This window comes from Somniosus microcephalus, chromosome 25 (assembly GCF_052327205.1).
Source record: "Somniosus microcephalus isolate GS21.2 chromosome 25, FLI_Smic_1.0, whole genome shotgun sequence".
NCBI lineage: Eukaryota > Metazoa > Chordata > Chondrichthyes > Squaliformes > Somniosidae > Somniosus > Somniosus microcephalus.
In genome coordinates, this window is record NC_141011.1 from 36881694 (window position 1) to 36901854 (window position 20161).

General features: G+C 51.8%; 1 protein-coding gene across 3 annotated transcripts in view; it reads left to right on the top strand.

The window, feature by feature from the left end:
- Positions 1-20161, top strand: part of rnf207b (ring finger protein 207b) — a 60448-nt gene that overhangs the window by 21044 nt on the left and 19243 nt on the right. For all 3 annotated transcript variants that reach the window (XM_085967221.1, XM_085967222.1, XM_085967223.1), the window contains 5 exons: positions 2054-2100; positions 5337-5409; positions 8920-8988; positions 12330-12398; positions 12478-12602. In XM_085967221.1, coding sequence (XP_085823347.1) covers positions 2054-2100; positions 5337-5409; positions 8920-8988; positions 12330-12398; positions 12478-12602 — 383 coding nt within the window. The remainder of the gene's footprint in view (positions 1-2053; positions 2101-5336; positions 5410-8919; positions 8989-12329; positions 12399-12477; positions 12603-20161) is intronic.

Here is a 20161-nt window from a genome sequence, read left to right on the forward strand (position 1 = left end):
TCATCCGGTGATCCCTGCTGGAAAGGACGAGGGCTGGATGTCAGTAATATCGCTGTGTCATGTCCACACAGCCGTACAGGGTGCTAGTGGAGTTAAATGCCAGCTTTATTAACACCAGGAGATGGAGAGGGTTAAATTGAATTCGCTCAAGAGAGGTCACATGGGTAACTGGAGTGAGTAATGGCAACATCGCACAGCTGTGGCACGGAGTGCTCTACTGGGATCTCTGGCCCATTCTAACCCTGACTGTTCATTTAAAACAAAGCATCTGTGAAAAACGACCACACTTTGAGTTACCAGCTTCCACAGGCTGACTGTTTGGTGCGTGTGCACTCAGACCCTGTCCCTGTTTCTAAATTCTGCATTGGAACGCTGGTACATTTTCAGTCTGGTTTTCAAATTACACTATTACATGGGCACAGGAGGAGACTATTCAGCCCCTGGAGCCTGTTCCGCCATTTAATTGGATCATGGCTGATCTGCACCTCGACTCCATTTTCCTGCCATTGCTCCATATCCCTTGAGACCCTCACCCAACAAAAATCTATCCATCTCAGACTTGAACATTTCTATTGCCCCCCCAGCATCTGCAGCCTTTTGGGGGAGAGAGTTCCAGATTTCCACTACCCTTGGTGAGAAAAAGTGTTTCCCGATTTCCATCCTAAATGTCCTGGCTCTAATTTTAAGATTATGTCCCCTCATTCTTGATTCCCCCACCAGAGGAAATAGCTTCTCTGTATCTACCCTATCGAATCCTTTAAACATTTTAATCACCTCGATCAGATCACACCTCAACCTTCTAAACTCAAGCGAATACAAGACCTTAGGCAACCTGTCCTCATAGTTCACACGAGGATCATTCTGGTGAATCTGCGCTGCGCCCCCTCCAAGGTCAATATTCCCTTCCTGAGGTGTGGTGCCCAGACCTGAATGCAGTGAGGACTCTCCCCGTTAATTCCCCTCGCCGACAGCCAGACACACGGTTACCTGGCAGGGTGCTGGGAGCAGGTCACTCACTCCCTCGCTCGGGGACTGGTGCATGAGATGAAAGCGAGAGCGGGATAAATAATCCTTGGCACAAAAATATTCTCCTGCAAAATGCTGCTTCTGTTCCGTCAAATGTGACGCTGGTTCAGGAGAAGATGGCAAGAAGCAAAGGATTAATTGGCTGCCTGGTGTAAACAGACACTTGGTGAACCGCCAGCCCGGTTTTGATCCAGGCAGTCGATTTTCCAACTGTAAAACCACACTCCAGAACAAGAAGGCAATTATTCATTGGGTCCTTTGCTCACTGGGAGAGGTGGCTTCGATGGAAGCATATCTGAGATCAGCAACTCTGACTGAGTGTGTACAAGTGAATGAGTGTGTTTGTGCCTGTGTGTGGTGGGTGGGAGAGATCCTGTGTGATGGGTGTGAGGGATCCTGTGTGATGGGGGGAGAGATCCTGTGTGGTGGGGGGGAGAGATCCTGTGTGGTGGGTGTGAGGGATCCTTTGTGATGGGGGGGGAGAGATCCTGTGTGATGGGGGGGGAGAGATCCTGTGTGGTGGGTGTGAGGGATCCTGGGTGGTGGGGGGGAGGGATCCTGTGTGGTGGGGGAGAGAACCTGTGTGGTGGGGGGAGGGATCCTGTGTGGTGGGGGGAGAGATCCTGTGTGGTGGGGGGGAGAGATCCTGTGTGGTGGGGGGGAGAGATCCTGTGTGGTGGGTGTGAGGGATCCTGTGTGATGGGGGGAGAGATCCTGTGTGATGGGGGGGGAGAGATCCTGTGTGGTGGGGGGGAGAGATCCTGTGTGGTGGGTGTGAGGGATCCTGTGTGGTGGGGGGGAGGGATCCTGTGTGGTGGGGAGAGGGATCCTGTGTGGTGGGGGGAGGGATCCTGTGTGGTGGGGGGAGAGATCCTGTGTGGTGGGGGGAGGGATCCTGTGTGGTGGGGGGAGGGATCCTGTGTGGTGGGGGGAGAGATCCTGTGTGGTGGGGGGAGAGATCCTGTGTGGTGGGTGGAGTCTGGTGATTACCTGTTGTAGACCTGACAGTTTTTTTTTCATATTTCAGGAAAAATTAGCCGAGAGGAAGAAAATGCTGCTGAAAACCGCTCAGAAGTAAGTGCAGCCTTGTCAGGAGCCAGCAGTGTGGGAGGGCGGGTCAGCTCACTAATGGCTCACTGGCAGTGAGTAGCTGATGCACACAGACCAGGTCCCAGAGTGAATCTGAGTTAGCTGATCACAGCAGGAGGGACTGTACAATCAGCCTTATTGCTCATAGAATCATAGAACCTTAGAGCAGAGAAGGAGGCCATTTGGCCCATCACCCCTGTGCCAGCTCTTTCAAAGAGCTATCAGATTAGTCCCACTCCCGTAGCCCTGCAAATGTTTCCCCTTCAAGTATTTTTCCAATTCCCTTTTGAAAGTTATTATTGAATCTGCTTCCACCGCCCTTTCAGGTAGCGCATTCCAGATCACAACTCGCTGTGTAAAAACATTCTCTTCATCTCCCCTCTGGTTCATTTGCCAATTATCTGTTATCTGTGTCCTCTTTATTACCGACCCTCCTGCCAGTAGAAACAGTTTCTTCTTATTTACTCTATCAAAAACACTTCATAATTTTGAACACCTCTATCAAATCTCCCCTTAACCTTCCCTGCTATAAGGAGAACAATCCCAGCTTCTCCAGTCTCTCCACATAACTGAAGTCCCTCATCCCTGGTATCATTCTGGTCAATCTCTGCAGCCTCTCTAAGGCCTGGGTTATAGGAGGAGAAAAAGAAATCAGCCAGGGGTTCCTGCTTCTGCTCATGATGCAGTGAGTCCGCTGGAAGTGTCTGTGTGGATGAGTCCTGCTGACCAAGAGTTTATAAAGCACTTTCACAGCTGGTATTGTTCCCCTGTAAATCCCAGGGCGGCTTGAAGTCAGCATGGTTGTCCTACCCATCTCCACGGGTCCCCTGTGTAGAGCCCTCACCCTGGGCCCAGGCACCATTCCCGGTCTGAGAGGGATGCGAGGTGCGTGTGACCGGGTCACCTGCTCCCGACCTGCTGGTAGCATTGATCAGTAACCCGCACCTGAGGAGGGGAAGGAGCAGGGAGGCCTAGCAGTGACCCACTCTCCTAACCTGCCATCCCCACCTCTCCCAAGAGGAAGCACTGGGTAATCTACGCAGTACCGAGCTGAGATGCTGCAGTCAGTGTTGACAGGCACTTGCATATTGGTAATGGAACACTGGAGCGCCCCCTGATGGCAAACAGCATACTGCAGCAATTACCCCAGTACATCGAGTCTACTGCACAGAAACAGGCCACTTCACCCAACTGGTCTGTGTCGCTGTTTATGTTCCACACGAGCCTCCTCCCACCCCTCTTCATCTCACCTTATCTGCATCTCCTTTTATTCTTTTCTCCCTCATGTGTTTATCTAGCTTCCCCTTAAATGCATCTATGCCATTCGCCTCAACCACTCCTTGTGGTAGCGAGTTCCACATTCTCACCACTCTTTGGGTAAAGAAGTTTTTCATTAATTCCTTATTGGATTTATTAGTTACTATCTTATATTTACAACCTCTAGTTTTGGACTCCCTTGAATGTTATATTTAAAGGTAATGTTCCAGAATGTCTCAAATAAAAGCAGCTATTACATTATCACACCAATTTGAGTGTTTATCGGACATAACGACAGTGAGATGAATCGGGAGGTGAATCTGCTTCTCATCACTCGGTGAGGCAGTGCCGAGATACAGAGACACACTACAGATCACTGCTTCACGTACATACAGTCTGCGTCTCATGCTGCTGGATTAAGAGAAACAACGGGTTGTAGAGACACACGTAAAGAGATAGGAGCCCAGCAGTAATGGGCGCAACATTAGTCCTCAGTGCCCCAGGGCTTGCGAAAGGATAAATCATCCAGGGTTCCCATTCCTTATCATCCAGTGACCCCTGCTGGAAAGGGCATGGCTGGATGTCGGGCTTCACAATAATATCGCTGTGATCAATATCCTGCCGTCGCTCACTATGTGGCCTCACACATGAAGATTGGCTGGTTGGATTAGCTAACTGAGGGCAGATGTTATACCCATTGAACTGAACCCCAGTGAAAGTCAGTACCTTAAAGAGAGGAGGGGAGCTGAACCCCAGTGAGAGTCAGCACCTTCAGGAGAGGAGGGGACCTGAACCCCAGTGAGAGTCAGCACCTTCAGGAGAGGAGAGGACCTGAGCCCCAGTGAGAGTCAGCACCTTCAGGAGAGGAGAGGACCTGAACCCCAGTGAGAGTCAGCACCTTCAGGAGAGGAGAGGACCTGAACCCCAGTGAGAGTCAGCACCTTCAGGAGAGGAGGGGAGCTGAACCCCAGTGAGAGTCAGCACCTTCAGGAGAGGAGGAGACCTGAACCCCAGTGAGAGTCAGCACCTTCAGGAGAGGAGGGGACCTGAACCCCAGTGAGAGTCAGCACCTTCAGGAGAGGAGGGGACCTGAACCCCAGTGAGAGTCAGCACCTTCAGGAGAGGAGGGGAGCTGAACCCCAGTGAGAGTCAGCACCTTCAGGAGAGATGGGGACCTGAACCCCAGTGAGAGTCAGCACCTTCAGGAGAGGAGGGGACCTGAACCCCAGTGAGAGTCGGCACCTTCAGGAGAGGAGGGGACCTGAACCCCAGTGAGAGTCGGCACCTTCAGGAGAGGAGGGGACCTGAACCCCAGTGAGAGTCAGTGCCTTCAGGAGAGGAGGGGAGCTGAACCCCAGTGAGAGTCAGCACCTTCAGGAGAGATGGGGACCTGAACCCCAGTGAGAGTCAGCACCTTCAGGAGAGGAGGGGACCTGAACCCCAGTGAGAGTCGGCACCTTCAGGAGAGGAGGGGACCTGAACCCCAGTGAGAGTCGGCACCTTCAGGAGAGGAGGGGACCTGAACCCCAGTGAGAGTCAGTGCCTTCAGGAGAGGAGGGGACCTGAACCCCAGTGAGAGTCGGCACCTTCAGGAGAGGAGGGGACCTGAACCCCAGTGAGAGTCAGCACCTTCAGGAGAGGAGGGGACCTGAACCCCAGTGAGAGTCAGCACCTTCAGGAGAGGAGGGGACCTGAACCCCAGTGAGAGTCAGCACCTTCAGGAGAAGAGGGGTCCTGAACCCCAGTGAGAGTCAGTGCCTTCAGGAGAGGAGGGAAGCTGAACCCCAGTGAGAGTCAGCACCTTCAGGAGAAGAGGGGTCCTGAACCCCAGTGAGAGTCAGCAGCTTCAGGGGAGAAGGGTGCAGCGGGGCAGGCAGGGAGGACCAGGAAGAAACACAGAAAGGGAACAAAATGCAAACAGGAGCCTCTCGCTCCATCTTTAAATTTTCTGATTCTTTTTCTAGTCAACATGAAGAGAAAGAGAAAGCTTTTAAAGAGCAGCTCTCGAATATGGCCGCACTCCTGCCCACCCTTCAGGTGAGTGAACCAGAAACTTGTGGGGGTGTGGGGGGTGCAGGAGCAGTGGTCAGACAGGCTGCTGCAAAGCAGAAAACCCGCTGCTCACTGCAAGGAAAGTCAAACAGTAAATAATTGGTTCAACTGGGCAAGTGAGAGAGGATAATCAGAACTCTCACATTAACTGGAGTTAAGTCTGCGGCACTAAGCATCTTTTTATGTTTTATTTATGTTAATTTTATCCTTTCTGCTCCTGGCCATTCTTCATGTGTGTGCACCCAGACGGTGGGAGTCAGTAGGCTATTCCCCCATGTATGGCATCACCACCGAGCCTGAACTGCCAGGAGTCAAACCTGGAACCATCCTGATCCATATGGCCCAGCTACTGAGCCACTGGGACAGCTACTTTCTCTTGAGTATTTATCGAAAGTTAAAATAAATACAAAGGGTTCTCCCGGTGGCTGGAAACTTTATACATTGCTCATGTATAAAAAGTCTTTGTCCATTACCTGCCCTGATCTCTGTGTGGATTTATATTTCTCTGCGTTTTATTCATGTGGGTGTCCATACACTGTGTTCTTACTTTGCAAGCCCCCCCAGGTTTCAGGTGTATCTGACTGACAGGCTGAGCCGCCTGATCAGAGACCCCGGCCAGGGTAGCACTGGGCCTTCTGGCGGGTGTGAGAGAGCAGCCCTGCCAGAGATTCCCTGTCCTGCAGGGAGGGGCCAAGCTAACCCTCACCATCCGGTAATACAGCAGAGACGGGAAATTTGAAAGATTGATGGGGTTAAAAAGGTGCCCCAACTCCCCTGCCCTGTGCCACTGGGCATTTGAGCTACAACACTCAGTCTCCCTCTCTGTGTGCACAGAATCCAAGGGTTGACACTCCCAGTGCAGTGCTGAGGGAGCGCTGCACTGGCGGAGGTGCCGTCTTTCAGATGAGACGTTAAACCAAAGCCCCGTCTGCTCTCTCAGGTGGATGTAAAAGATCCCATGGCACTATCCAAAGAAGAGCAGGGGGAGTTCTCCCCGGTGTCTTGGCCAATATTTATCCCTCAACCAACATCACTAAAACAGATTATCTGCTCATTATCACAGTGCTGTTTGTGGGACTTTGCTGTGCACAAATTGGCTGTCGTGTTTCCTACATTACAACAGTGACTTCAAAAGTAATTAATTGGCTGTAAAGCACTTTGGGGCATCCTGGGATTGTGAAAGGTGCTTTATAAATGCAAATTATTTCTTTTTTTGTTTTGTTTTCCTTTCCTTTTCTTTTCTTTCTTTCTCTTTCTATCTCTATCTGTGTACCTGACTCTTTATCTGTGTACCTCACTCTTTCTCTACCTACAAAACAGTCACTGAACTGAAAACTAGGCCACTTGTTCAAGAAAGGGTGTAAGGACAATCCTAGTAACTACAGGCCAGTCAGTTTAACATCAGTGGTGGATAAAGTCTTAGAAACAATCATCAAGGAAAAAATTAACGGGCACTTGGGGAGGTTTAAGCTATTTAAGGAGAGCCAACAGGGATTTGTAAAAGGCAGATCGTGTTTGACTGATCTAATTGAATTTTTTGATGAAGTAACAGGGAGGATTGATGAAGGGAATGCAATGGATGTTGTCTACATGGATTTTCGGAAGGCGTTTGACAAAGTACCACATAGAAGGCTGGTTAACAAAATTGAGGCTCATGGAATAGGTGGGTCAGTGGCAGCTTGGATAAGGAATTGGCTTAAGGACAGAAAACAGCGAGTTGTGGTAAATGGCTGTTTTTCAGACTGGAGGATGGTAGACAGTGGTGTTCCCCCAAGGGTCAGTGCTGGGGCCACTGCTTTTTTTGATATATATAAATGACCTGGATATTGGAATACAAAGTAGATTTCTGAATTTGCCGATGACACCAAACTTGTGATGTGGCAAACAGTGAGGATGATACCAATCGACTGCAACAGGACATAGAAAGGCTAGCAGAATGGGCAGACAAGTGGCAGATGGAATTTAATACAGAGAAGTGTGAGGTGATGCATTTTGGCAGAAGGAACAGGGAGAGGCAATATACACTTAATGGCACAGTTTTAAAGAGTGTGCAGAGACAGAAGGACCTGGGAGTTAATGCGCATAGGTCACTGAAGGTGGCAGGACATATTGACAGAGTGGTTAGCAAAGCATATGGGATCTTGGGCTTCATAAATAGAGGTATTGAGTACAAAAGTAGAGAAGTTATGCTGAACCTTTATAAAGTGCTGGTTAGGCTACAACTGGAGTATTGCATCCAGTTCTGGTCACCACACTTTAGGAAGGATGTGAAGGCCCTTGAGAAGGTGCAGAGGAGATTTACCAGAATGGTTGCGGGGATGGGGGATTTTAGCTACAAGGACAGGTTGGAGAAGCTGGATTTGTTTTCATTACAGCAAAGGAGGTTGAGGGGTGATTTGATAGAGGTGTACAAGATTATGACGGGTTTGGATAGGCTAGACAGGGAAAGGCTGTTCCCACTAGTTGATGGCACAAGGATTAGGGGACACAGATTTAAGGTTTTAGGCAAGATACAGGGGGGATGTGAGGAAAACCTTTTTTACGCAGCGAGTGGTGAGGACCTGGAACTCGCTGCTGACGGAAGTGGTGGAAGCGAACACACTCAGTGTTTTCAAGGGGAGACTGGATAAGCACTTGAGGGAAATAAACTTGCAGGGCTACTGGGATAGAGCTGGGGAATGGGACTGACTGGATTGCTCTACAGAGAGCTGGCACGGACCTGATGGGCCTAATGGCCTCCTTCTGTGCTGTTATGACTGTATGGGGGAAAAATTGAGTCGCGCCCCCGTGGCCTATTTTCCCAGGTAGCGCCCCGAGAGGGAGGAGGGGCACTACTGGAAGCGCCCCGTGTCCCTCTTGGGGCGCTGCGAGGCAATATCGCGCCGCGGTACTGCAGGCCTTCCCCCCCTTATTAAAGGGGAGGGGCCTGGTGCAGCACATCCTGGCGCCCAGCTGGACCACCAGGGATCGGGAGTGCCGGCAAACGAGCCCGGCACTCAAGAGGAGTGCCGGGCTCACGGAGAGCAGCTGGCACCCTGTGGGGGGGCTTCACGGGGGCTGGGGACAGCAACGGAGGCAGGTGCTGGCAGGGGGGCAGGTGCTGGCAGGGGGGCAGGTGCTGGCAGGCAGCCAGCAACAAAAATGGCTGCCCCAGCCACAGGTAGGCCCCCCAGACCCCGGCAGACATAGCATCCGGCAGTAAGTCAGGGGCACTAACGGTTAACACCGCCACTAACCTCCCGCTGAATTTCGCGGGAGGTGTTGGCGGTGCCGCGCCTGGGCGCTAGTTGCTTTGCGCCCCATTAGCACCCAAAGAGGGCGCTAACGGGAAGCACAAAGCAACAGAATTTTTCCCCCCATGACTCTATGACTTTGAAATGTTTTGAAGATGTCATAAGGTCCAACATAAACACAAGCATTTCTTTCTTTGCTTCCTTTCAAGTAAATGAACGAGACAGACTGATCTCTCTCTCTCTCTCTTTCTTCCTGATACAGGTCCACCTCGTCACCTGTTCTGCTTTCCTCAGCTCTGCTAATAAGTTTGAGTTCCTGGACTTGGGCTATGTAAGTAGGAGCAGTAATTCCTGAAAGCCATGTGACATGAATGGAAAGTGGACTCGTTCCAGCCCACTGGAGGGCCTGAAAAATGCACTTGGTACTGAAGTGAAATCAGCCTGTCGGTGGATGAATGGTCTTTTTTACACCTCGATTTCCCGGTTGGTAAACACACCGGGACGTAGATAACAGGAGGGGCCCAGGTCTGATCCGCAGTCTCTGCTCAGTTACCTGATCTCAGCCAGGTCAGCAGTAGGCCTCAGCACCCCTGGGTTTGGAAGTGGAAAATTCCATCTCCCAGTGATCCCTCCCATTGACCCCCCACTGACCCCCAGGTACATTCCATCTCCCAGTGATCCCCTCCCATTGACCCCCCACTGACCCCCGGGTACATTCCATCTCCCAGTGATCCCCTCCCATTGACCCCCCACTGACCCCCGGGTACATTCCATCTCCCAGTGATCCCCTCCCATTGACCCCCCACTGACCCCCGGGTACATTCCATCTCCCAGTGATCCCTCCCATTGACCCCCCACTGACCCCCGGGTACATTCCATCTCCCAGTGATCCCTCCCATTGACCCCCCACTGACCCCCGGGTACATTCCATCTCCCAGTGATCCCCTCCCACTGACCCCCGGGTACATTCCATCTCCCAGTGATCCCCTCCCATTGACCCCCCACTGACCCCCAGGTACATTCCATCTCCCAGTGATCCCCTCCCATTGACCCCCCACTGACCCCTGGGTACATTCCATCTCCCAGTGATCCCCTCCCATTGACCCCCCACCGACCCCTGGGTACATTCCATCTCCCAGTGATCCCTCCCATTGACCCCCCACTGACCCCCGGGTACATTCCATCTCCCAGTGATCCCCTCCCATTGACCCCCCACTGACCCCCGGGTACATTCCATCTCCCAGTGATCCCTCCCATTGACCCCCCACTGACCCCCGGGTACATTCCATCTCCCAGTGATCCCTCCCATTGACCCCCCACTGACCCCCGGGTACATTCCATCTCCCATTGACCCCCCACTGACCCCCGGGTACATTCCATCTCCCAGTGATCCCTCCCACTGACCCCCCACTGACCCCTGGGTACATTCCATCTCCCAGTGATCCCCTCCCACTGACCCCCCACTGACCCCTGGGTACATTCCATCTCCCAGTGATCCCTCCCATTGACCCCCCACTGACCCCCAGGTACATTCCATCTCCCAGTGATCCCCTCCCATTGACCCCCCACTGACCCCCGGGTACATTCCATCTCCCAGTGATCCCTCCCATTGACCCCCCACTGACCCCCAGGTACATTCCATCTCCCAATGACCTCCTCCCCCATTCAATGCTCTTTTTAAACAACTTCTTTTTCTCTTTATTTTTTCCTCTTTTTCTCCCCAATTGTTTTGCTTCCTCTCCTGAGGCACCTGTCTGACCGTGAATGAACCTAGACAATCTGTTCAACTGTGTGGGGCATCGCAATCGAGCTCCATATTGCCCTTAGCCAACATGCACCTACACAACTTTCCAGCAGGGGGCACTAAGCAACATTCAGGACTGGGAACCATAGCCGACTTTCCCCCTCCCTAAGCTAGGTGAACTGAGGCCGACAGACGCATGGCTCACCCCAAAAACTTGGTCAAAGCAGTAGGTTTTAAGGAGCGTCTTAAAGGAGGAGAGAGAAGCAGAGAGGTTTAGGGAGGGAATTCCAGAGCTTAGAGCCTAGACAGCTGAAGGCACGGCCGTCAATGGTGGGGTGAAGGAAGTCGTGAATGCTCAAGAGGCCAGAATTGGAGGGGCGCAGAGATCTCAAAGGGTTGTAGGGCTGGAGGAGGTTAGAAAGATGGGGAGGGGACGAGGCCATGGAGGGATTTGAAAACAAGGATGAGAATTTTAAAATTGAGGCGTTGTGGGGACCAGGAGCCATAGTAGGTCAGCGAGCACAGGGGTGATGAGTGAACGGGACCTGGTGCGAGTTAGGATACAAGCAGCAGAGCTTTGGATATATGGATATGGCAGTAATTTCTCACTCATTTAAAAACAACAATGTCCCCTCCTGAAATACATCCAAGGTAAATGGGTTTTATTCAGAGATTAAAAGCTCATTGCATGGGGGAGTATGGGATGTGTGATCACTCTGATCTTTTGCGACGTCGAGGTGTTATAAGGGCATTCCAGTCATTGTTCTGCCATGTACAGACTTGTGTGTTTGTGTGTGATTCCCCCCCTCCCAGCCCAAGCCACTCTCCTTGGTTTGTCCTAATGAGTCACAGTTTGGCAGCACCGTGTTGTTGGAAAAGTTCCACTCACAGTTTGAGCTGCTGCAGTTTAACCCTGAGTATCAGACACCTTTCAACAACAACAACAACATGCATTTATATAGCCCTTTTAACATAGTAAAACCGTCCCAAGGCGCTTCACAGGGAGCGATTATCAAACAAACTTTGACACCGAGCCACATAAGGAGATATTAGGACAGGTGACCAAAAGTTTGGTCAAAGAGGTAGGTTTTAAGGAGCATTTTAAAAGAGAGAGAGGAAGAGAGGCGGAGGTTTCGCAAGGGAATTCCAGATCTTAGAATGGTGGGGGCGATGGAAGTGGTGGATGTGCAAGAGGCCAGAATTGGAGCAGCACAGACATCACAGAAGGTTGTAGGGCCGGAGGAGGCTACAGAGGTAGGGAGGGGGGCGAGGCCATTGTGGGATTTCAACACAATGATGAGAATTTTAAATTCGAGACATTGCCGGACCGAGTGCCAATGTAGGTCAGCGAGCGCAGGGATGATGGGTGAACGGGATATGATGGTCTCCTCAGTGAGGTCCCTCACACGCCAGCCTTCCAACCTGCAGAACATCTGACAGGGAGGAAACTGAGCCGAGTTCCGAAGGTGCGAGGTGTGGACAGATTGACCCCCGCGGGGGCTCAGGCCTCCGAGAGCTTTGGGCCGTCACAGACACTTTGTTTATTCTGTAATGAGCTCAGTACATTTTTTTTTTAAAAGAGCGTTCAGAAGTGATGTGAGTCAGGGCATCTGTGTCGGGTTGCCAACCCTTCAGGATTGCCCTGGAGTCTCCAAGATTTGAAGTTTAATCTCCTGCTGCAAACAACTCGGAAGAAGAACCATAGGGACTTTAAAAAAAAAAGGTTGTCTTTTTTCATATTCTTCAAACACTTTTGTTTATTAGTTATAGAAATATTGGAAATGGGCCGAGAAAAGGCTGTTTGACCGGGCGGGGTGGATGGAGGTGGGAGGTCATGTGATGAAACCTCCAGGGATACGTCCAACCAGAGTTGGCAACACTAACCTGCGTGACGAATTTCAGATGTCTTTCTCTTTACTTCTTCGCAGCAACTGATGGAGAGACTGCAGAAGATCGTTAAACTCCCCCACCGCCTGAGGCCAACACAGAGCAGCAAGGTAAGATCAAAGCAGCCGGCGTGGAACAGTGGGAAAGGAACACGGCTCAAGGTTAAACTGTGGTAATTTCTTTTTCCAGATTAACACGGAGTACAGGCCAGAGTTTGCGCGGTGTCTGGAACCTCTGCTCTTCCTGAACCAACGGCGCTCTGGGTCGGTAACTGGAGGGGGCCCAGGAACTGGAATTAACAATGGAAATGGAATGTAAGCTGGTCTACCGACACCACGATTAATAGCAGAGATCAACAACGACTTGCATTTATATAGCGCCTTTAAGGTAGTAAAACGTCCCACGGTCGCTTCACAGGAGCGCTATCAGACAAGGGAAAAGAGGCCGCTTTTAAGGAATGTCTTAAAGGAGAGGCGGAGAGGTTTAGGGAGGGAAATCCAGAGCTTAGGGCCCAGGCAGCTGAAGGCACGGCCGCCAATGGTGGGGTGAATGAAACTGGGGATCCACAAGAGGCCAGAACTGGAGGAGTGCAGAGATCTCGGAGGGTTGTAGGGCTGGAGGAGGTTACAGAGATAGGAAGGGGACGAGGCCACGGAGGGATTTGAAAACAAGGATGAGAATCAAAGATCAGGAACATGATGGAGCCAGTTAATCATCGTGGAAGCTTGAGGATCTATTGAAGTAATGAAAATTAGGGAGACTGGCGGCCATTTTAGTTACTTTCAGTCTTGTATCAGTAAACATCTTGAACTTGTTTTTATCTTCCCTTTTCTCAGTAGTTCTGTCCTCCTTTCACAAAGGCAAGGAATACCCCTTGATACAGTATGGTTCTGTAGGCACTGGTGACCACCTGGTACCTCACCCCAGTGCCCCTTCTTCATGTTTAGGTTTATTCTGCCAGACCTGGGGTGTTTGATGAGGCCTCTGCATAAACAGTTCACCCAAATTTGCCCAATTCAGTGCCTCTGCTTCAGGACTCAATCACTCATACAATATACTTAAAGAGAAAAATCTTCAGCTTCACTCACATGGCTCATAACATCTGTACAGTCTGGCAACTCATTCCCAGCCTTCTGTTCTATACAGCCTGGTAACTCATTCCCAGCCATCTACTCTGTACAGCCTGGTAACTCACTTCCAGCCATCTACTCTATACAGCCTGGTAACTCACTTCCAGCCATCTACTCTATACAGCCTGGTAACTCACTTCCAGCCATCTACTCTATACAGCCTGGTAACTCACTTCCAGCCGTCTTGTGGCCCCTCACATGCCTTCGTACAAATACCAGACCTGGGGTGGAGAGCCATGACGGCATGGATACGCCTGAGGTGGATTTCAGGGGAAAGACAAGTTCATGAGGCGTGGCATTAGTGGCAGTACACAATAGCAACCGTATCGAATGGAGCACATCTGGGAGGACTTCCTGCCAGCGGGAGATAGGGAGGCCCTTGGTCCTTAGAGCTAGAGTGACTGCTTTCCATACTGTCCCTTTCTCTCGCTCCACCTGGCCGTTACCATGGGGGTTGTAGCTGGTGGTACGGCTCGTGGCGATCCCCCTGGACAGCATGCACTGGCGTAGCTCTTCACTCATGAAGGACGCCCCCCTATCCGTGTGGATGTAGCTCGGCATACCGAACAGACAGAACAGGCTGTTGAGGCATTTAATAACCGTGGCGCTGGTCATGTCTGGGCAGGGGAAGGCGAATGGGAAACGGGAGTATTCGTCCACAATGTTCAGGAAGTAAACATTGCGGTCGACTGACGGGAGGGGGCCCTTGAAATCTAAGCTGAGCCGCTCAAAGGGCCGTGTAGCTTTGATTAAGTGGGCTCTATCTGGGCGGTAGAACCGAGGCTTGCACTCAACGCAAGTGCGGCAGTTCCTGGTCAGAGACCGAACTTCCTCAATCAAGTAGGGTAAGTTCCGGGACTTTATGAAGTGGAACAGCCGCGTGACCCCTGGGTGGCAGAGGTAGTTGTGGAGCGTCTGTAGCCGATCCCCGGTGGCGCTGGCACACATCCCTCGTGAGAGGACGTCGGGGGATTCGTTAAGGGCCCCTGGCCGGTAAATTATGTCATACTCGAAGGTGGAGAGCTCGATCCGCCACCTGAGAATCTTATCATTTTTAATCTTCCCCTTCTGTATTATTAAACATAAACGCTACCGACCGTTGGTCGGTAAGTAGGGTGAAGCGTTTGCCGGCTAGGTAGTGGCGCCAGTGGCGCACTGCCTCCACGATGGCTTGGGCCTCCTTTTCCACGGAGGAGTGTCTGATCTCGGGCCCTTGGGGGGGTCCTCGAGAAGAAAGCTACGGGCCGCCCCGCCTGGTTGAGGGTGGCCGCCAAGGCAAAGTCAGACGCATCACTTTCCACTTGAAAGGGAGTGTTCTCGTCCACTGCCTGTAGCGTGGCCTGCTCAATATCCTGCTTAATGCTTTTGAAGGCGGCGTGGGCCTCAGCAGAGAGCGGAAAAGAGGATGCTTTCAAGAGGGGGCGGGCTTTGTCAGAGTAGTTGGGGACCCATTGGGAATAATAAGAAAATAACCCCAGGCACCTTTTCAGGGCTTTGGGAGTGTTGGGCAGGGGCAGCTCCCGTAGGGGGCGCAATCGGTCGGGGTCTGGTCCGATTTCCCCATTCTCCACCACGCTGCCTAGTATGCAGAGGCGCGTGGTGTTGAAAACGCACTTGTCCTCGTTGTAGGTGAGGTTGAGTTTTTGTGCGGTTTTCAGGAACCTCTCGAGGTTCGAGTCGTGATCCTGCTGGTTGTGACCGCAGATGGTGACGTTGTCGAGTAGGGGAAGGTTGCCTGCAAGTGGTGGTCATCGACCATGCGGTCCATCTCCCTCTGGAAGACCGAGACCCCATTCGTCACCCCAAAGGGGACTCTGAGGAATTGGTAGAGGCGTCCGTTCGCCTCGAAGGCGGTGTACGGGCGGTCCTCTGGTCTGATGGGGAGCTGGTGGTACGCTGACTTGAGGTCGATGGTGGAGAACACCCGGTATTGGGCAATTTGGTTCACCATTTCTGATATGCGGGGTAGCGGGTAGGCGTCTAGTTGGGTGTACATGTTGATCGTTTGGCTATAGTCGATCACCATCCGTTTCCTCTCGCTACCCCTCACCACTACCACTTGGGCGCGCCACGGGCTGTTGCTGCGTTCAATGACACGCTCCCTCAGCAGCCTGTCCACCTCAGTCGCGATAAACCGCCTGTCCTCCCAGCTGTACCTCCTGCTTTTGGTCGCTATTGGCCGGCAGTCGGGAGTAAGGTTCGCGAATAGCGAAGGCGGCTTTACCTTCAGGGTAGCCAGACCGCACACCGTGAGGGGCGGCTGGGACCCACCGTAATTGAGCGTGATGCTTTGGTGGTGGCACTGGAAATCCAGGCCCAAGATCACGCTCGCACATAGATTCTTCATGATTAGCAATTTAAAATTATCGTATACAGTTCCGTTAACGGACAATTGTACCGCGCAGTCACCCATAACGGTCGATGTCTGGGTTTTATCAGCCATAGAGATGGTGCCCCGAGCAGGGACCACCGTTAGAGAGAGTTGTTGTGCTAGTTCAGGGTGGATAAAACTCTCCGTGCTTCCACTGTCAATTAAACATTTAACCCCGCACCCGTTTACCTCGATGTCCACCATTGATTTGGATAGCGGGTGGGGCCTGGTCTGGTCCACTGTGACCGATGCCACTGTAGGGCCCTGATCGAGACAAGATGGCGTCCACGCTGTCTGCTCACAAAATGGCGGACCCCACGAGGTCGGGCAAGATGGCGTCCAAGATGGCCGCTCCCACGGCGCACACGCGGCGGTGGCGGGTTTTCCAGCGGGGTTCCCTCTGCACACCTTCCCGAAGTGCCCCTTCTTACCGCACTTGAAGCAGGTGGTGCCTTTCGCCGGGCACAGGTTTCTGGTGTGCTTCGGCTGCCCGCAGAAGTAGCAGTTGGGGCCCCGACGCGTCGCGGCTGTCGTAGGGCTTCTGGGGGGAGAGCGGGGCCCCGACGGTGTCGGGCTGCCGGGCGGGGAAGATGCCTTCCAAGATGGCGGCGCCCTTGGTGCACACGTGGCGGCGTGGGTGGCGCGGGCTGAAGAGTAGGCGTCCGAGTTTCTCTGGGCCACATCCAGGGATCGCGCTGTGTCCACAGCCTGTTTCAGGTCCAATCCCGTTTTTTCCAGTAGTCTCTGCCGGATGTAAGTGGAGCTGAGGCCTGTGATAAAGGCATCACGAACAAGCTCGTCAGTGTACACTGCGGCTTTTACATCTTGGCACTTGCAGTCTTTGCCAAGCGTTTTCAGGGTGACTAGGAACTCATCCAGCGATTCCCCAGGTCGCTGTGCGCGAGTAGCGAGCAGATGCCTAGCGTACACCTCATTCGTAGGCTGCTGGTAATGCGCCTTTAGGATGTCGCAGGCGACCGGGTACATGTCGGCGTCTTGGATGAGGGGGTAAACCCGGTGGCTTACCCAATTCCGCAGGATTCCGAGTTTCATACTTTCGGCGTCCGTAGCGCCTGTGCCCAATTCCGCAGGATTCCGAGTTTCATACTTTCGGCGTCCGTAGCGCCTGTGATGGCTACGGAATTGTCCAGGAAGAATTCCATACACTTAAACCAGTGTCCGAAGCGTGCCGATGCGTCCGAAGCATGCTGGTCCAAATCCAAACGTTCGGGTTTCAAGAGTTGATCCATTGCGTTGAAAATTTAGTTAATAAAATTGATGTGCCTCAATGAATCCGAGACTCGACGTTAACGGAGCAAAGCAAGGCTTTTATTAACTAAGAAAGTAATACACAGTGGAGAAGTGTCTCCCATCCAAAGATCTGCTGCACTGCCTGTGAGGCAGTGCAGCCTGCTTAAGTAGTGGCCAGGTATGGGCGGAGCCCTACACACAATACAGTACCGGTGGGGAAATGAAACTGAAACTAAACTAAACACAGAGAATACAGTGCCTGATGAACGGCATATTTCATCACACAAGGTTCGATGTAAGTTTAGCATAACTTGTCTACTTTTCAATTCTATCCTTCTGGAAATAAACCCTAGTACTTGGTTTGCTTTTGTTATGGCCTTATTGACCTGCGTCACAACCTTTAGTGATTTGTGTATTTGTACTCCCAGATCCCTTTGCTCCTCTACCCCGTTTAGATTCTTATTTTCCAAGTAACATGTAACCTCCTGATTTTTCTTACCAAAATGTAATACCTCACATTTATCTATGTTGAAATTCATTTGTCAATTATATGCCCATTCTGCAAGTTTATTAATGTTCTCCTGTAATTTGTTGCAGTCCTCATCAGTGTTGACTATCCCTCCTAATTTGGTGTCATCTGCAATCTAGAAATTGTGTTTTTGATTCCAAAGTCTAAATCGTTAATATAAATTGTGAACAAAAGTGGTCCCAGCACTGATCCTTGTGGGACCCCACTTCCCACTTTCTGCCTCTCGGAATAGTTACCCTTTACCCCTACTCTCTGCTTTCTGTCTTTCAGTCAGCTAGCTATCCATTCTGCTACTTGTCCCCTGACTCCGCATTCTCTGACCTTATTCGTTAGTCTATTATGTGGTACCTTATTGAAGGCCTTTTGGAAATCTAGATAAATTACATCTACTGCATTATGTTTACTCTCTCTGTTACCTCTTCATTCCCAGCCATCTACTCTATACAGCCTGGCACACCTGAATGTATCCAGAACACCTTCCTGTATATTTTCTGAGAAGGATACCCTGGTACCAGCCCTTTTATCATCTGTCTGCACAGATCATCTTATTCTGATATCATACGTCTGCCATTTCTCCTTACCAGTTTTCTGCTCATTCACACACTTGCTTCACCCAGTTATTATTTTAGTTATTAGCCCCATCTATGAAATCAAAAGGGTCAAACGAGTATATAAAACATAAGAAATAGGAGGAGTAGACCATACGACCCTTTGAGCCTGCTCCACCATTCAATAAGATCATGGCTGATCTTCTACATCAACTCCACTTTCCTGCACTATCCCCATTGATGTGCCTCAATAATCCCGAGACTCGATGTTAGCGGAACAAAACAAGGCTTTTATTAACTTAGAAGATAACACGCAGTGGAGAGAGGTATCTTCCATCTGGAGCTCTGCAGTACTGGATATGAGGCCAGACTGAGCTGGCTTACATAGAGGCCAGGTATGGGCGGAGCCCTACACACAACACATTCCATACATTCCAATATACAATACAATGGTGAGGAGAAACCTGAAACCAACCACAGTCACAGGCAATACAATGGTGAGGGGGAACCTGAAACCAACCACAGTCACAGGCAGTGATGAATGGAATATTTCATCACATTCACCCCTTCTATAGATTTAGTCTGTTCGGGGCTTTGGTAGTCCTCTGCGACCGACGTGGCTGTTGTGGTGTCGCGGGTGTCGGCTGGGTGTCCCCGGTGGCCTCCTGGGTCTCTGCCGGGGGTGCCGCCAGGGTTGTTGAAGGGGTAGTTGGTGGGGGTGCCGTTGGTCGATGTTCTTCCGGGGGTGATGAAAGAGTAGTGGGTGGGTAACAGTTGCTGTGGTCGTTGTTGCTGCTATTGCCGTGGTTGTTGTCGTTACCGGCTGGGGCGACGTCTTTTATTGACACGGTGTCCTCCCTTCCGTCGGCGTGCCGGACATACGCGTATTGGGGGTTGGCATGGAGTAGGTGCACTGGCTCCACAAGAGGGTCCGTCTTATGGCCCCTCACATGCCTTCGCACGAATACCGGATCTGGGGTGGAGAGCCATGACGGCATGGATACGCCTGAGGTGGATTTCCGGGGAAAGCTAAACATTCGTTCATGAGGCGTGGCATTAGTGGCAGTACACAATAGCGACCGTATCGAATGGAGCACATCTGAGAGGACATCCTGCCAGCGGGAGATAGGGAGGCCCTTGGTCCTTAGAGCTAGAGTGACTGCTTTCCATACTGTCCCGTTCTCTCGCTCCACTTGACCGTTACCCCGGGGGTTGTAGCTGGTGGTACGGCTCGTGGCGATACCCCTGGACAGCATGTACTGGCGTAGCTCTTCACTCATGAAGGACGCCCCCCTATCCGTGTGGATGTAGCTCGGCATACCGAACAGGCAGAACAGGCTGTTGAGGCATTTAATGACCGTGGCGCTGGTCATGTCTGGGCAGGGGAAGGCGAATGGGAACCGGGAGTATTCGTCCACAATGTTCAGGAAGTAAACATTGCGGTCGACGGACGGGAGGGGGCCCTTGAAATCTAAGCTGAGCCGCTCAAAGGGCCGTGTAGCTTTGATTAAGTGGGCTCTATCAGGGTGGTAGAACCGAGGCTTGCACTCAGCGCAAGTGCGGCAGTTCCTGGTCAGAGACCGAACTTCCTCAATCGAGTAGGGTAAGTTGCGGGACTTTATGAAGTGGAACAGCCGCGTGACCCCTGGGTGGCAGAGGTCGTTGTGGAGGGTCTGTAGCCGATCCCCGGTGGCGCTGGCACACATCCCTCGTGAGAGGGCATCTGGGGATTCGTTAAGGGCCCCTGGCCGGTAAATTATGTCATACTCGAAGGTGGAGAGCTCGATCCGCCACCTAAGAATCTTATCATTTTTGATCTTCCCCCTCTGTTTATTATTGAACATAAACGCTACCGACCGCTGGTCGGTAAGTAGGGTGAAGCGTTTGCCGGCTAGGTAGTGGCGCCAGTGGCGCACTGCCTCCACGATGGCTTGGGCCTCCTTTTCCACGGAGGAGTGTCTGATCTCGGGCCCTTGGAGGGTCCTCGAGAAGAAAGCTACGGGCCGCCCCGCCTGGTTGAGGGTGGCCGCCAAGGCAAAGTCAG